Source organism: Gorilla gorilla, chromosome 8, assembly GCF_029281585.2.
Source record: "Gorilla gorilla gorilla isolate KB3781 chromosome 8, NHGRI_mGorGor1-v2.1_pri, whole genome shotgun sequence".
Lineage (NCBI taxonomy): Eukaryota > Metazoa > Chordata > Mammalia > Primates > Hominidae > Gorilla > Gorilla gorilla.
In genome coordinates this window covers 109,158,622-109,171,740 of record NC_073232.2, presented here as the reverse complement: position 1 = coordinate 109,171,740, position 13,119 = coordinate 109,158,622, and the positions used below count along the sequence as shown (strand labels likewise).

At 40.5% G+C, this 13,119-nt stretch overlaps 1 protein-coding gene across 15 annotated transcripts in view; it reads right to left on the bottom strand.

Moving 5' to 3' along the window:
- Positions 1–13,119, bottom strand: part of LCOR (ligand dependent nuclear receptor corepressor) — a 164,679-nt gene that overhangs the window by 106,054 nt on the left and 45,506 nt on the right. For 2 of the 15 annotated variants that reach the window (XM_063710341.1, XM_063710344.1), the window contains exon 1: positions 1,535–2,107. The exons of the other annotated variants lie outside the window; for them this stretch is intronic. In XM_063710341.1, the coding sequence (XP_063566411.1) occupies positions 1,535–1,667 (133 nt within the window). In that variant the 5' untranslated portion in view covers positions 1,668–2,107. Of the gene's footprint in view, positions 1–1,534; positions 2,108–13,119 lie in introns of those variants that run through there. 15 annotated transcript variants of the gene reach the window in all.

The window sequence follows — 13,119 nt, the reverse complement described above, 5'->3', positions numbered from 1 at the left end:
AAAAAGTAGCTAGTTTAGCTTGCAACTGAATCACATAAGTGCTTTTATGCATATTTTCCACTGCATTGCATAGAATATTAAGGAGACCCAAGGCTCATGATTAAGTAGTATTTTTTTTTTTTTTTGAGATGGAGTCTCACTCTGTTGCCCAGGCTGGAGTGCAGTGGCGTGATCTTGGCTCACTGCAGGCTCCGCCTCCCGGGTTCACGCCATTCTCCTGCCTCAGCCTCCCAAGTAGCTGGGACTACAGGCGCCCGCCACGACGCCCGGCTAATTTTTTGTATTTTTAGTAGAGACGGGGTTTCACCATGTTAGGATGGTCTCGATCTCCTGACCTCGTGATCCACCCACCTCGGCCTCCCAAAGTGCTGGGATTACAAGCGTGAGCCACCGTGCCCGGCCAAAGTAGTATATTTTCACTGTTTCATTGTGGGCATTCTTAGGTAAAACTGGCACATGCTCTGAGTGCAAGGCAGTGAAAGACTACAATATCTACTACAAAAGTTTGGTGCCACTGTCTTAATTTGTGGACCAGAGCAATTTTACCCATCATCACTCCTTCCATATCAGAACAACTGTCAACACAGTGCAAAGGGGAAATGACACCTTAATATCATCATGAAAAGAATTCTGACCTTTCTGATCCCTAAGAGTCTCAGGAACCACCAGGGGCCCAGGGACCACACCTCGGAGACTCTGAAGGATCAAATCAATCCATTTTTGTCCCAGTTTTCTTGCTCTATTTATTAAAGTTACAACTAATAGTTACATTTTCAGAATAGTGTAGCATATCTTTAGGTCCTAATTTGCTGAGTAAAAGAATATAAAGTTATATGATCAGAATACTGGTTTAAAGATAGGAATAAATGGGTACTTTTGACTGGAGATGTGTAAGCAGTAGGATACCTCAGTATCTAGTCTAATTATTCCAAGTGCTCAGGAAAAGATGTAGAGTTTACAGATGGCATTAAAGATTAGACAAACAATCCAGTAAAATCTCTTAAGGTTGAGTAAGTACAAGGTCATGCCATTTAAGGAAAAAACAACTCAAATTAGATTTATACAAGGACCCTAAGCAATCAGCAAGTCCTAGGTGGTGGTGTATATTCTTCTCTGAATCTACAATTATTACAAAGAATGTCATTACAGCTAAAAGAGAATACTATAAGTTGTTGAACGTTTTGGGGAATAATATTACAAACTAAATAGTATGAGTTAAGAATCCCTAATCGGAAAATCTGAAATCCAAAATACTCCAAAATCTGAAACTTTTTTAGCATCATCATGATCCTCAAAGGAAATGCTCATTGGAGGATTTCGGATTAGAAATGCTAAACTGGTAAGCATAACTCAAATATTCCAAAATCCAAAATAATTCTGGTTCCAAGCATTTGGGATAAGAGACACTCAACCTGTATATCTCTTATGTGGTGATGAACTGATTACTAAAGTTCTGAGTGCACTTCAACAAAGCAAATATAAAGGACTAGAATGATGTATGACAAAGTCTTTAGCCAGGTACGGTGGCTCATACCTGTAATCCCAGCATTTTGAGAGGCCAAGTGGGGCAGATCACTTGAAGCGAGGAGCTCGAGACCAGCCTGGCCAACACGGTGAAACCTCGTCTCTACTAGAAATAAAAAAATTAGCAGGGCATGGTGGCGCATGCCCGTAGTCCCAGCTACTCGGGAGGCTGAGGCACAAGAATCGCTTGAACCTGGGAGGCGGAGGTTGCAGTGAGCTGAGATTGCACCACTGCACTCCAGACCCTGTCTCAAAAAACAAACACAATCTTTAAAATCATTAAGGGAAACATATCAAGAAATATTAAAACAGGGCACCCTTTTTAACAAAAATATAAAATCAAATCTAAAGTATCCCATAATTAGAACTTTAAGTAAAACCTGACCAACCCAAATTATCTTTTTTTTTTCTTTTCAGTTCATCCTGAACAACCCAAATTCTTAACTGAAATCCTTTTTAAAAAAACATTTAGCCAGGCGAGGTGGCTCACACCTGTAATCTCAGCACTTTGGGAGGCAGAGGCAGGAATCACTTGAGCCCAGGAGTTTGAGATCAGCTTGGGCAACACAGGAAGACCTTGACTCTACTAAAAAAAAAAAAAAAAAAAAAAAAAATTCAATTAGCCAGGATCAGTGGCACTTGGCCTGTGATCCCAGCTACTTGGGAGGCTGAGGCAGGAGGGTCGCTAGGGCCTGGGAGGTCGAGGGTACAGTGAGCCGTGATCATGCCACTGCACTCCAGCCTGGGAAACAGAGTGAAACCCTGTCTCAAAAAAACGAAAACAAAAACAAAAACAAAACCTAATTAACATTCTAATGCTAAAAGAGAAACAAATGACAAGTCAAAAAACGATTAAGAATGCAATTTTTAAAAACATGCATTGTTACATTCTAAGCTCAAAACACATTGGGTACAAATCTGAAAGCTTTACTATTTTCAAATGAGAAGTGATGTTCTAAATAACTGTAAAGCACTGCATTTCCGCAAATTAAGTATATACTAAAGCCAAAATAATGTGGTATTTATTTAACGGCATTTTCCCAAAAGGTCTATAAATAGATTTACAGGAAACCTCCAGTTGAACAGTGATAGGTTTATTGGTGGGACCAAACTATTCAGAGAAGTATGTGAAGACAACTTAGAAGTCTTATTACTACATATAATGGATAAAATATGTGATAAGTGCACACGTATACCCACTCCCCTCCCCAACAAACACACACATCAAGCTAAGCTGAAAAGGTAGGTAGGAAATGCCTCACGTACCAGAAATGAAGAATCTGGAGGACAGAGCTGAGAGTGCACTGATTAATATGGGTAACCTGCTGTGTTACCCATGTATTAAAACCAACTTGGGTTTTAATACATATGCAGGGGCAGAAGAGCCTTAAGAAATGAAACTGAGACTCTCGCATAAAGGCTAAGACCCTAGACCTTACTCAAAAGTGTGATCCACTGACCTGCCATATCAGCATCAGGCAGCTTGTTCCACAGAAATGTAAATTCTTGTACCTCAACCCAGACCTAATCAATCAGAATATCTGGAAATGGTATTCAAGAATCTTAGTTTTGACAAGCTTTCCAGGTGATTCTTATGTTTACTGAAGTTTGAGAAGTGCTGTCCTAGAGACACTGCACCCCCAGGTGCAGAAAGGATTGACTGGGGAGGGGGGATATCCAAACACTGGCAAAGGAAGTTCTTCTCTTCCGAGGTACAGAGAAAGGATGACAGTCTTGCTGGACAAAGTGAACCCCTTGCTTATGCCCTGCATAAGAATCCAAAGATACTACTTTAGCGTTTTCAAATATGTTGCTCCCAGGATCACTTTATACTCTTAAAAATTACTGAAACCGCTAAAGACCTTTTGTTTATGTAAATTATATCTATTGCTATTTGCTATATTTGAAATTAAAACAGAAAATGGACTCACATTCCATTAGCTGTCAGAGTGAGATTACATACCATAACCTCTGGAAAACTTCACTCGTGAGAGAATGAAGAGTGAAAGGCAGATAACAGCTTAGTATAATTATTATGAAAATAGTTTTGACCTCCTGAATCTTCAGAAGTCCCTGAACTTGTATAATTTATGCAAAATTATTACAAATGAGGTGAATTATATTTAACAGTATAAACATTTGAAATGTTATATGGTATATGTAATAACCATATATTATTGTATCTGTGAGCTATCTATATCACTGTTTTAAAAAATCCATTATTTAAGAAACTTCCACTCTTGATTTAGCCATTACACAATGTACACATGTATCAAAACGTGTTGGACACCACAAATATGTACAATTTTTGTCAATTAAAATAATTCATTAATTAAAAAGAAACTACCATTCAAGAGAATGAGAAGGTAAACCACAGACTGGGAAATAAATATCTGCAAAAGACATCTGATAAAGGCCTGTTATTCAAAATATACACAAGATTCTTAAAATTCAACAATAGGAAGACAAACAATCTGACTGAAAATGGGCAAAAGACCTCTACGAACACCTCATCAAAGACATACAGAAGGCAAGTAAGCATATGAAAGTTCAACATTATATGTCAGCAGGGAACTGCAAGTTGAAACAACGAGATACAACCATGCAACTATCAGATGGCCAAAATCCAGAACACGGACAACACCAAATGCTGGTGAAAACATGAGGCAACAGAACTCTCAGAAATGCGAAATTGTACAACCACTTTGGAAGACTGTTAGTTTCTTACAAAATTAAACATACTCTTATCATATGATACAGCAATTGCACTTCTTGGTAATTACTCAAATAAAATGAAAACATGTCCACATAAAAACCTGCACACAGGCTGGGAGCAGTGGCTCATGCCTGTAATCCCAGCACTTTGGGAGTCCGAGGCAGGCAGATCACCTGAGGTTGGAGTTCAAGACCAGTCTGACCAACATGGTGAAACCCCATCTCTACTAAAAATATAAAAATTAGCTGGGGGTGGTGGCACGCGCCTGTAATCCCAGCTACTCGGGAGGCTGAGGAAGGAGAATTGCTTGAACCTGGGAGGTGGAGGTTGCAGTGAGCCAAGATCGTGCCACTGCACTCCAGCCTGAACAACAACATGAGATTCTGTCTCAACAACAACAACAAAAGAAAAACCTGCACACAAATTTTATAGCGGCTTTATTTATAACTGTCAAAACTTGAAGCAACTAAGATGTTTTGTAGTAAGTGAATGGATAAACGATACATCTAGACACTGCTAAAAAGAAATGAACTATCAAGCCATAAAGAGACATGGAGTAATACGCATTAAAGAAGTGTATTACTAAGTGAAAGAAGCCAAGCTGAAAAGGCTACATACTATAGGATTCCAACTATGGAAAATTCTGGAAAAGACAAAACTATGGAGACAGTAGAAAGACCAGTGGTTGCCAGAGTTAGGCAAGAGGAGGGATAAACAGGCAGAGCACAGAGGATTTTTAAGCAGTTAAACTATTCTGTACAACACTACAATGGTCAACACGTGTCAAAACCCATAGAATATACAACACCAATAGTGAAACCTAATACGAATTATGGACTTTGGATGATAATGATGTGTCATCGTAGGTTCATCAACTATAATAAATGTACCACTGTAGTATGGAGAAGTCAACAGAGGAGGAGAGCTGTACATGTGTGGGAGCAAGGGGTATATAGGAACACTACTTTCTGCTCAATTTTGCTGTGAAACTAAAATTACTCTAGAAATAAAGTTTATTAACTAAAAAATCCCACCACTACTCATCAAGGTTTAGTGTTGTATCAAAGAAAAATATCTACAATTATCTGAAAGGCTATTTTAATATTTTCCAACAACTTTTCTGTATCAGGCTGGATTTTCGTGACATACTTCAACCAAAATAACATATGCAAGAGTTGAATGAAAAAGCAGATATAAGAATTCAGTTACCTTCTGTTAACCCATACATTAAAGAAATGTGCAAAAAAGGTAAAAGCAATGCCCCTTTTCCCGCTTATTTTTTGTTTTGGGAAACAACAATTTTTCATTAATATGTTGTTTAACATGTTAAGAGGTTATTAGTTCGAATAATTAATACAGTAACTCTTCAAAGAGCTCAATAATTTTTAAGAGGTCCTGAGACCAAAAAGTCTGAGAGCTGCTTATCTAGGACAACAAAACTCAAATGAATAGCAATTAGAGGAAGCTAGAAGAAGACAGAGCCAGTACATCAACTAAAAATAAATAAGTCAATGTTATCCAAAGAGACAGACTAAGAGAAATAGTGAATTATCAAACACTGAAAAGTGGTAAAACAATGGAAGACAGATTACATGGCTTTTAAGAGGATATTTCCACCACAACAATCTATAAAATATCATGGTACCACAAATATTGGCTAATATTCTCAATTAAAATAACATTGCTTTGGCTGGGCATGGTGGCTCACACCTGTAATACCAACACTTTGGGAGGCTGAGATGGGTGGATCACCTGAGGGCAGGAGTTTAAGACCAGCCTGGCCAACATGGTGAAAACCCGTCTCCACTAAAAATACAAAAAATAGCCGGGCGTGGTGGCGGGCACCTGTAATCCCAGTTACTTGGGAGGCTGAGGGAGGAGAATTGCTTGAACCCAGGAGGCGGAGGTTGCAGTGAGCTGAGATTGCACCACTGCACTCCAGCCTGGGCTACAAGAGCAAAACTCCATCTCAAAAAAAAAAAAAAACAACAACAACAACAAAAAAATCGCTTTATATCACAAAGCCAGGACTTGATATCTGCCACATTCACAGAGCAACAGCATATATTACCATTTTATATTACATATTAAGTATGTTAAAATACCAGTTAACCATCATTAAACTGTATTCTGAAACTTGACATTCATTACTTTGTGTAATCTTCACAACAATTCTGAGATAGGTACTATTACTATCTCCCATTTAGAGTCAGATAATGAGGCCAAACAGTTACCAAAGGAGAGAGGCTGGGATTCAAATCTACGTACTCTCTTCTCCAGGAGAGTTAGACAAACCTTTTCTGTAAAAGGCCAGATAATAAATATTTCAGGTGTTGCAGACCATATACAATCTCTGTCCCCACTTCACGAAAAACCACCCTTAAGCTCTTGAGACTTACAAAAACAGACCAGTCAAGATGAGCCTAACCAGGCTGTCTGAGAGAATTAAGTTCAAATGCACTAAGACATCCATTGTATGTAATGAATTTATTTTTCTTATGCATCTTAAATATTAGTTATATTTGATTCTTGAAAGACTTGACAGTCACTCAAACTGCGTTCAGTGGTTCACCTACGTTCAATATAAGAAACAAACATCAACTGTTACATCTTGGCTATCTGGAAAAATATGATTGTGTATTTTTTCTAAAATTGTACTGATGACTCATTAATGCCAACAAAGAGAAGCAGAATTAAATCATATAGTGTTGCTCTATATCTATGTGGTCCCCATTAAGAAGACAGATAACCAGCCAGGTGTGGTGGCTCATGCCTGTAATGTCAACAATTTGGGAGACTGAGGTAGGAGAATTACCTGAGGTCAGGAGTTTGTGACCAGTCTGGCCAACATGGCAAAACCCCATCTCTACTACAAATACAACAATTAGCCAGGCATGGTGGCACGTGCCTGTAATCCCAGCTACTCAGGAGGGTAAGGCATGAGAATTGCTTGAACCCGGAAGGTGGAGGTTGCAGTGAGCCAAGACTGCACTACTGCACTCCAGCCCGGATGACAGAGTGAGACTCCTCCCAAAAAAAAACAAAACAAAACAAAAAAAAAAAAAACAAGGAATATAGATAACCTAAACAAGATGGCCTTAAAATATATTTTCTCAATGCTAGAAGGCCACCATTATCATCACGTTTGTAGTCTCACTATGCCCTCCAGGGAAAACCAATGATATAAAACACTTTGCAAAGTTACATTATTTCAAACTGACAGCTCTAAAGGTCACTGACATTATTAAAGAGGAGTGTGTACTAAAAAGCTACACTGCCTTTTGGGGCAATATCAGTTTAAACCAAATAGAGCAAAAAAACCAATACCTGAATGCAAAAGACCAGCCAGATCCTTAAGGATTTTCAGTATTAACAGTGAAGCAACTGAAGCAACATTAAATAGGGGAATATATGAAACACGCTTAATCCACAAATCCCAAACCAATACTTCTTGTAACATGCCAGACATGCAAACAGAATCATAAAGATACAGTATCGGCCGGGTGCGGTGGTTCACACCTGTAATCCCAGCACTTTGGGAGGCCGAGGTGGGCAGATTACTTGAGGCTAGGAGTTCAACACCAGCCTGGCCAATATGGCGAAACCCCGCCTCTACTAAATACACAAAAATTAGCTGGGCGTGGTGGCGCACGCCTGTAATCCTAGCACACTCAGGAGGCTGAGGCATGAGAAAAGCTTGAACCCAGGAAGTGGAGGCTGCAGTGTGCCAACGTCACGCACTGCACTCCAGCCTGGGAGACAGAGTGAGATGAGAGTCTGTCTCAAAAAAAAAACACAAAACAAAACAAAAAAAAAAGATGCAGTATTAATATATAGTCTCCAACTTAGATAACCATTACATTTCAGAAGGTGTCATAAAATCTTGCCTAAGAGCACCATGAGATATAATTTCTACGACTCTTCTACCAGCACTAACAGTCTTACTGTTTTTTATATTATGAAAATAACTATGATTTTTAAAGCTACAGAAGTACTCATTAGCCACAAACTCTGTGTGGAGATGGCTTGGAATAAGCTTCTGGCTTTTGCTTGAATCCTCACTCTCCATTCATGACTACAATAAAATAACAGGAAATAATAAAAAGGAAAGCAGCACTGCACAGTGGTTTAGAATGTGAACTCTTGAAGCACTGGGGTTCAAGGGGTGGGTTCAAGTCCTAGTTCTACCTTTTCTAGCTGTGTGGTCTTGGGCAAGTTCCTTAATTTCTCTGTGCTTCATCTGTGAATCATGTATGACAATATATTTCACCGTTTTTATTAGGACTAAATAAATTGATATTTAAAAAATTAAATAGTATTCAGCATACAGTGGGTGTTATATACACATCTTAAATGGAAAAGCAAAATAAAGGCCAGGCGTGGTGGCTCAAGCCTGTAATCCCAGCACTTTGGGAGGTCAAGGCAGGCGAATCGCTTGAGCTCAGGAGTTCGAGACCAGCCTGGGCAACATAGCAAAACCCTGTCTCTACAACAAATACAACATTAGCTGGGTGTGGTGGTGTGAGCCTGTAGTCCCAGCTACTTGGGAGGCTGAAGTGAATGGGAAGATCGCTTGAGCCTGGGAGGTCACTGCTGCAGTGAGCTGTGACTGCATCGCTGCACTACAGCTTGCAACAGAGCCAGACACTGTCGGAAGAGGGGAGGGGAGGGGAGGGGAGAAGAGAGAAGGAAAAACAAAACAAAACACAATACAAAAACATCAAGTTGACAAAATGAGAAATCATGGTTAATGAACAATATGAGTCTGACAATGAAAGGCCACCTCATGACAGCTTTCTCATACCCTTGGAACTTAATATTCAGCAATATTATGCTCACAGAGAGTACCTACTACGTGGAAGGTAGTCAAAACTGAATTCTTTATTGTCTCCAAACCTGTGCCACCCAGTCTCCTCCTTCTTGGTTAATGGCAACTCTAAACTTTCAGTTGCTTAAACCAAAAACTTTAGAGTCCTCCTAATCTCCTCTCTTTAATCCTCCTTTTCTCTCTTCTCACTTTCCACATTAATCTATCAGCAAAGTCTGTTAGATCTATCAATCTAATATATTTACAGTCCTAATCACTTCTGTCCTCTACTAGTATCTGGTACGAGCAACCTTCATCTCTCACCTGGATTGATGCAATAGCTTCCAGCTTGGTGTATGTGTCAATTCTGCTCCCAGCACTCCTGGCCAATTATCAACGTAGCAACCAGTTAGTTTGCTAAAACTAAGCCATATTTCATCCTGTCAACTCTCCTGCTCAAACGCCTACAATGCTGCTGATTTTGCTCAGAGTAAAAGTGGAAGTTGTCACAATGGCCTATACACCTTACGTGGTCTGCATTGTTACTTTTCTACACTTTTCAATGTACTAGCATATACTGATAATCTGCCTGGAACAATTACTGTACATGGATGCAAAATAGTACTCTCTCTCATTTTTCTTAACTAAATTATTCAATGAAAAGCTTTCCACTGTTAACTATTTGATTACCTTATAATACATTTTGTAGGTGATAGGATAAATGCTTCATTCTTCTCCTATTATAAATTTTCAGGTCGGGCGCAGTGGCTCACGCCTGTAATCCCAACACTTTGGGAGGCTGAGGCAGGCGGATCACGAGGTCAGGAGATCGAGACCATCCTGGCTAACGCAGTGAAACCCCGTCTCTACTAAAAATACAAAAAATTAGCTGGGCATGGTGGCGGGCGCCTGTAGTCCCAGCTACTCAGGAGGCTGAGGCAGGAGAATGGCGTGAACCCGGGAGGCAGAGCTTGCAGTGAGCTGAGACTGTACCACTGCACTCCAGCGTGGGTGACAGAGCGAGACTCCGTCTCAAAAAAAAAAAAAAGAAAAAAAAGAAAAAAAAATTCAGAAAAATGAGTTGACACCCTTGCAATCTCCAAAGATGATCAATAAGTTATTTTTATTTTACTTATTTTTTTGAGACAGGATCTCACTCACTCACCCAGGCTGGAGTGCAGTGTCATGATCACAGCTCACTGCAGCCACGACCTCCCAGGCTCAAGTGATCCTCCCACCTCAGCCTCCCAAGTACTGGGACTACAGACATGTATCACCACATTCAGCTAATTTTTGAATGTTCTGTAGAGACAGGGTTTTCACCATGTTGCCCAGTCTGGTCTTGAACTCCTGAGCTCAAGCAATTCATCCACCTCTGCCTCCCAAAGTGCTTGAATTACAGGCATGAGCCACCGCACCTGGCCTATTTTTAATGTATCATTATGAACTCCTAGATTTTTGTTGATTTGATATAGTTAAATCCATTGTAGCCATTTTTTTAAGATAGTTTATTTTCCATCTTAGGCCAGTGAGAGCACACAAGATGACCCCTGGGTCCTTTGGATGCCTCCACTTAGCCAATACACAATAGGCAAAAGATTTTACCTTGATGTTTAAATTTGCAATTCCTTGATTATAATAATGACTGAACAATTTTTATATACGTCTGTTGGCCAGGTGCAGTGGCTCACGCCTGTAATCCCTGCACTTTGTGAGGCCGAGGCAGGTGGATCACCTGAGGTTAGGAGTTCGAGACCAACCTGGCCAACATAATGAAACCCTGTCTCTACTAAAAATACAAGAAATTAGCCGGGTGTGGTGACAGGCACCTGTAAGCAATCCCAGCTACTCGGGAGGCCTGAGGCAGGAGAATCACTGAACCCGGGAGGCGGAGATTGCAGTGAACTGAGAGGCGGAGATTGCAGTGAACTGAGATCGCCCCACTGCACTCTAGCCTGGGCAACAAGAGTGAAACTCCGTCTCAAAAGGAAAAAAAAAAGCCTATGAGCTTTTTAATTCTTTGTGAACTGCCTATTCATTGCCTTGTCCATATTTTCTAATGAGTCATTAATCTTTTTTACTTTCTGAATATTAAGAGTTCATTCTAATATATGGCAGAAAGTTATGTATTAATAAAAGCTGCCATCTTTTTTCTCTCTTTGCTTTTTAATTATATGGCTTTTGTCATATAAAGTATTTAATTTTTATATAAACCATTTCCTTTATAATTTAAAGGCCTTTCCCATTTCAATATGTGCTATAGTTTGAATGTATCCCCAAATTTCATGTGTTGAGAAATTAATCCCCAAATTCATGTTTATGGTATTTGGAAGTAGGGCCTTTGGAAAGTAATTAGGATTAAGTAAGGTCATCAGGGTGGGGTCCCCATGATGGGAATAGGGGCTTTTAAGAAGGGGAAGACAGACCTGAGCTGGCACTCCTGCTCTCTCCCATGAGGTGCCCTCCATCATTAGAGGCAAGAAGGCCCTCATCAGATATGGCTCCTCAACCTTGGACTTCCCAGACTTCACAGCCATTAAGAAATCAATGTCTTTTCTTTATATATTACCCAGTCTCAGGTATTCTGTCATAGCAACAGAAAATGAACTAAGACAATATGATAGGGGAAAAAATTGTCTATGTTGCTTCTACTTCTTTTACTTTTTTTTTTTTTTTTTAATGTTTAAGTCTCTGACCCAGCTAGATATAATTAGCTATTTATAAGTCGGTCTTTTACCAGTAGAATCTGGGATCTCTGAAAGCAAGATCTTACTAATTTTGTGCCTCCTACCAGTGGACCATGTGTGTTTTTTGTTTTTTTCTGAGACAGGGTCTCTCTCTGTTGCCCAGGCTGGAGTGCAGTGGTGCAAACACAGCTCACTGCAGCCTCAATGAACCTCCTGTGCTCAAGCAATTCTCCCACCTCAGCCTCCCAAGTAGCTGGGACTATACAGGCAACCCACCACACCCAGCTAACTCTTATATTTTTTGTAGAGACAGGGTTTCACCACGTTGCCCAGGTTGGTCTCTAACTCCTGAGCTCAAATGACTGGCCCACCTCAGCCTCCCAAAGAGCTGGGATTACAGGCGTGGGCCACCAAACCTGGCCCATGTGTTTTCAAACACGTGGTTTGAAGAAGGCAGTGGTGATGATGAACAATCAAAAATCCTATTTCCTCTGCTCTTAAACTAGGGCAGCTGAATCCTACTGAACTTTAACCACTGCAGAAAAAGGGGCAACACAGGATGAGAGTAAGGGAGAAAAAAACTATGTTCTGTTTTACACTAGATATTATTATTATTTTTTTTTTTATTTGAGACAGAGTCTCGCTCTGTCACCCAGGCTGGAGTACAGTGGCCCACTGCAAGCTCTGCCCCCTGGGTTCATGCCATTCTCCTGCCTCAGCCTCTCGAGTAGCTGGGACAACAGGCACCTGCCACCACGCTCGGCTAACTTTTTGTATTTTTAGTAGAGACGGGGTTTCACCATGTTAGCCAGGATGGTCTCCATCTCCTAACCTTGTGGTCCGCCTGCCTCGGCCTCCCAAAGTTCTGGGATTACAGGTGTGAGCCACCACACCTGGCCATTTTAGACTAGATATTATATAACATATTGCCCTGACAGCTCACAAAAATTTTAAGGGGTGGGGGTGGAGGTGCAGAAAATGAGTATGGGAATTCTGCTTCCAAGAAATGATGTCTGGATGGAATCTCAAAGAATAAGCAAGTATTACATAATTAAAGAGATTGACAGGCCGGGTGCGGTGGCTCACATCTGTAATCTCAGCACTTTGAGAGGCTGAGGTAGGTGGATCACAAGGTCAGGAGATTGAGAGCATCCTGGCCAACACAGTGAAACCCCATCTCTACTAAAAATACAAAAATTAGCTGGGCGTGGTGGTACATGCCTGTAATCCCAGCTACTCAGGAGGCTGAGGCAGGAGAATCGCTTGAGCCCGGGAGGCAAAGGTTGCAGTGAGCCAAGATCGCACCATTGCACTCCAGTCTGGGCAACAAGAGCGAAACTCTGTCTCAAAAAAAAAAAAAAAAAAAAAGTACTCTAGTCATAGGG